Source organism: Arachis ipaensis, chromosome B09 (genome assembly GCF_000816755.2).
Source record: "Arachis ipaensis cultivar K30076 chromosome B09, Araip1.1, whole genome shotgun sequence".
NCBI lineage: Eukaryota > Viridiplantae > Streptophyta > Magnoliopsida > Fabales > Fabaceae > Arachis > Arachis ipaensis.
In genome coordinates this window covers 142790770-142795324 of record NC_029793.2, presented here as the reverse complement: position 1 = coordinate 142795324, position 4555 = coordinate 142790770, and the positions used below count along the sequence as shown (strand labels likewise).

General features: G+C 32.5%; 1 protein-coding gene across 5 annotated transcripts in view; it reads right to left on the bottom strand.

Annotated features, from left to right (window-relative positions):
* The window catches only part of LOC107619201 (probable protein arginine N-methyltransferase 6), a 4651-nt gene extending 2085 nt beyond the window's left edge, over positions 1–2566 (bottom strand). For 3 of the 5 annotated variants that reach the window (XR_001615558.2, XM_016321442.2, XM_016321443.2), the window contains exons 1-8: positions 2427–2566; positions 2275–2340; positions 2112–2180; positions 1746–1784; positions 1254–1319; positions 803–871; positions 169–246; positions 17–95 (exon numbers count right to left, since the gene is read on the bottom strand). Coding sequence is in view for 4 of the 5 variants with exons in the window: in XM_016321442.2 (XP_016176928.1) it covers positions 17–95; positions 169–246; positions 803–871; positions 1254–1319; positions 1746–1784; positions 2112–2180; positions 2275–2340; positions 2427–2522 (562 nt within the window). In the remaining variant the exon portion in view is untranslated. Of the gene's footprint in view, positions 1–16; positions 96–168; positions 247–802; positions 872–1253; positions 1324–1745; positions 1785–2111; positions 2181–2274; positions 2341–2426 lie in introns of all 5 variants that reach the window. The other 2 variants (XM_021111018.1, XM_021111019.1) reach the window with 2 other exon arrangements.

The following is a 4555-nucleotide window of genomic DNA, read 5'->3' as shown; positions in this document are numbered from 1 at the left end:
TCTAGTGGGTACTCACTATCAATTTCAGCAACATCTAGCCAAAACTCAACTTTTTCACAGTATCGTTCAAAATTGGTGAAAGGAGCCATGAACAACTACATGAGCAGACCAAGATATCAGTGCATTTCTAATTGCATTCAAGCAGTATTCATAAATCAAAAGGATTACCGTTCCGCTTGAAGGAAGAATTACACCTCCAGGTTTAAGCCAGCGATCTCTGGCAGTGATAACTCTTAAAAGCATGTCCTAAAGAAAAAGGATTTTTTTTTATTCATAATTGGTCAATGCTTTGCTTAATACAATTCAAACTGACCTTAGGTATCCATTCAACTTAAATTTTAGGATAAAGTATATTTTTTGTCCTTGAAGTTTGTTAAAAATTTCAAAAATACCCCTAAGTTTTATTTTGTTTCTATTTTGTCCCAAAAGTTTTCGATTTGCATCAAATATATCCCTCGCAGCTAATCTTTCAAAAAATTTAGGATGAATTTAGCAACAATTTCATAAGAACAACTTTTAACACAAGCAAATCAGACTTAGGTGTCATGCATTATTGCTTGATTGGTCCAAAAATTTTTGAAAATTTAGCTGTTAGGAGTATATTTGATGCAAATCGAAAACTTAAAGACAAGATTGAAACAAAATAAAGCTTAGGGTATTTTTAAAATTTTTGACAAACTTCAGGGATAAAATATACTTTACCCAAAATTTTAATAAACAAAGAACTACATTATAAAATTTTCTATATATGATTTTACAATATTGTGTTTCAACATTAGACTTAAAAAATCCAGATATGCACCTCGCCTAGAAGCATCTGGCCCATCCACTCAGAAACTATAACATCCACATCCTCATTTATTTCAAGATCCTGCTCATCAATATAAAACAAGCAAATAATAAACAAACTGAACAAGAACAAAGGCAGATGTATCTACATTCCTACTAGACAAAGAATGAATCCAGAAAATTCAATATAAAGTTTCTATATACTCAAATGAGTTGAAGAAACCAACTGGATTTTCGCATCCAAAGGTCCTCTTAATTGTTTAAATTAACATTTAGCTAGTAACAATTTGATTTTGTTATCCAATTCAGAAAATAAAACTGAAATCAAATTCATACTACACATCCAAAATGTTTGGTCATTCTGCTTTCTAGATGCCAAGTCAATATTTAGACCATCATCATCTAAGTTAGAAAAGTACAAAAACTCTTTCAAAGATTAAAACTTATTGTTCATAGTAGCCTACCTCAAATCGCCCTCTCACCACAATGATAACATGTGAAAGACCATTTGCATCAACAATATTTGCCACCTGCTTGTAGAGGGGTAAAAGTAAGTGGAAACCAAGAACACAAGATACACTACAGGTTCGATGATTATGTGACAAGCAAATAATTTGCCTTGTCGTGTTACAGAACTATGATAGGATATAAATCTGATGTTAGACCTTCACCTAAGTATGGGCTTAAACTTTTAGGTGATCCTCGACATGGTATCCCAATTTCACATCCTCTAAGACCACATGATTGAGTTAGTTAAATTTTTGGATAAGGTAAAAGTGAGTGGATTGCTGAGCAAACGATGGATTATTGACAATTTAAAAATGTAAAATCAAGTATGTGCCGTTGTGTGATAGTTTTAGCTTTAAGCAGAGTTGGTCCTTGACAATTTTCTATGACAGGAAATTAACTACACACAATCCTAACTTAAGAATGAGATTGTGATTTTGGATGATTACCTGGCTAGCAATGTCTGTGCCAGCATCAACTGCATACACCTAGGCAAGACAAACAAAAAAGAAAATAAAAATAGAAAATAATACTCTAAGTGAAAATTGTCTACAAGTAAAAAACTCTCAAAAAAAGGTAATAAAGCAAAAAATTCTCAATAATTAACTCACAAGTATAGATTGATAATAACTAACAACATTATTACAAATTACAGAAATTCAAAATCATCAAAATTAAGTAATTAATAAAAGATAACAAAAAACGAACAAGCACTAGCAGTTCAGCTCAGAAACAGATAGAATCATCGGAATCCATGCTCAAGGTTTGAACATAAACCAAATGAATAGTACAAGTGTCAAGTAGAAATAGCTTACCTTCCTTGCACCCGCCTTGGCGCATAATATAGAAAGAATCCCTGTGCCGCATCCAAGATCAAGTACAACCTGAATAATCCATGCAACCCCTCAGTCATGAGATCAAAAGAACCATAAGAATGAAAAAGAAATAATTTGTAAATGAGTTAACTTAATTAATTACCTTGTTCCTAATATTATCAGCATGATACTCGATCGCACTCTTATAGGTATGGTTACGCACTTTATCCTTTAATATAAAAAAGAAACGATATCAGCATTACAGTCCAATTACATTAATCTTGAAAAAACAGAGATGGAAGTAGCAGCAAATACCCTATTTTTCTCTTCATAAAAGTCTGTTTCAGGGTACCGGCGCCGGAAGCATTGCCTAGTAATTTGAGGCTCGGCGTTCGGGTCTTGCTGCAGCATGGTTGGCAGTTATGGCCGATGTGTGTGGGTTAGAGAGAGAGAGAGAGAGATTTCGCGGGTTGGTGTGTTAGTGAAAAGAGGGAGCGAATGATTTTAGTGTACGGTGGACTTAAATAATTATTTAATAATTATTTAAATTCAGATTTTAAAATTTAAAAAATTAGGATTAGTAATTAAAATCATTCACACTACATATAGTCTCTACATCTAAATCCTAACAAAGTCATCATCCTCCATCTGTTATCTACACTCATTCTGGGCCTCATAGTCTCCCTCTCTCCTTATAGTCGGCGACAACTATCCAGCAACCAGGTAACCCAAACCTTGGTACCGCCATCCTCCTCCCGAAATTTTGATTTATTTTTACTTTTGACCCAACTTGATTTTATAAATTGTATTTATGATTGATGATAAATTATAAGTAAATAAAATTGTTTGAATGCAATCAGAAATTCACAGGTCTTTTGGTCTCTTGGTTTTTTCACGTAGTTGTTTGTGGCTCTTTTTACCTATTCTAAACATAACTTTGTGTATATATATAGTGGGTACTCACTGTCAATTACAACATCTCGCCAAAACTCAATTTTTTGGCGGTATCGTTTAAAATTGGTGAAATGAGCCACGGACAACAATATGAGTAGACCAATGAGATCAGTCAGTTTTTAATTGCATTCAAGCAGTTTTATTTATTTGTAATTTATCATTATTTATAAATATAATTTACAAAACAAAGTTGAGTTAAAAGTAAATATAAATTAAAATTTGTAAGCCTAATAAAACCTTGCATGAGAATATTTCTTTGAGTTAGTATTTATACACGGCAAAAAAAGAATTACCCTTCGACTTGAAGGAAAAATTAAACCTCCAGGTTTGAGCCAGCGATCTCAGTGATAGCTCTTAAAAGCATGTCTTAAAAAAGATGGTTTCAGTTTATTCACAATTGGTCAATACTTTGCTTAGTACAATTCAAGTTAATCTCGCTAGGTATCTATTTTACTTGAATTTTAGTAAATGAAGAACTACATTGTAAATTTTTTTATATATGACTAGATACGCACCTGTTCTAGAAGCATTTGGCCCACAAAGCAAGTAAATTTATGAAGAACAAAATAGCTAGTTCTATACACTTAAAAGAGTTGAAGAAATTAAAAGAATTTTTGCAACCAAAAGGTCTTCTTAGTTGTTTAAATTAACATTTAACCAGTAACAATTTGATTTCGTTATCCAATTCAGCAAATAAAACTGAAATCAAGTTCACACAGGACATCCAAAATGTTTGGCCATTCTATTTCCAAATGCCAAGTCAATATTTAGATCATCATAATCTATGGTAGAAAAGTACAAAAATTCTTTCAAAGATTAAAACTTATTGTTCAAAGTAGCTTACCTCAAATCGCTCAGTCAATACAATGATAAAATGTGAAAGATCATTTGCTTCAACAATATTTGTCACTTACTTGCAGAGGAGTAAAAATGGAAACCAAGAACACAAATTACACTACTAAATAAAAGATGATTATGTGACAATCATATAATTTGCCTTGTCGTGTCAAGGAACTATGATAGGACATAAATAAGATGTTAGACTTTTACCTCTAAGTATGGACTTAAACTTTTAGGTGATCCTCTAAGACCAGATGATTGAGTTAGTTAAAATTTTGGATAAGGTAAAAGTGAGTGAATTGGTGAGTAAAAGATGATTTATTGACAATTTATTGACAATTTAGTTGACACTTTGTCTATCCCACTTAGACTACTAGTAATATGCAAGTAATCAGTGATGATGCAGTGCACTTGTACAATGTTATTTTCTAATCATTATTGATGACTAAATAGCAGTAAAGAACAACAAACAGCAGCAAGAATAGAGAAAATTAAGAACAGAAAAATTCAAGAAGCAAAAAAAATAGAAAGAACAAGTCAGAGATTCAAGAATCAAGTTGACTCCGAGGCTGGTTGTTGATGAGTTGATGATGGAGTGGCAAAGTACAGGGAGGACGACGGAGAGAGAGGGAGAGAAAGGCGCTACAAGG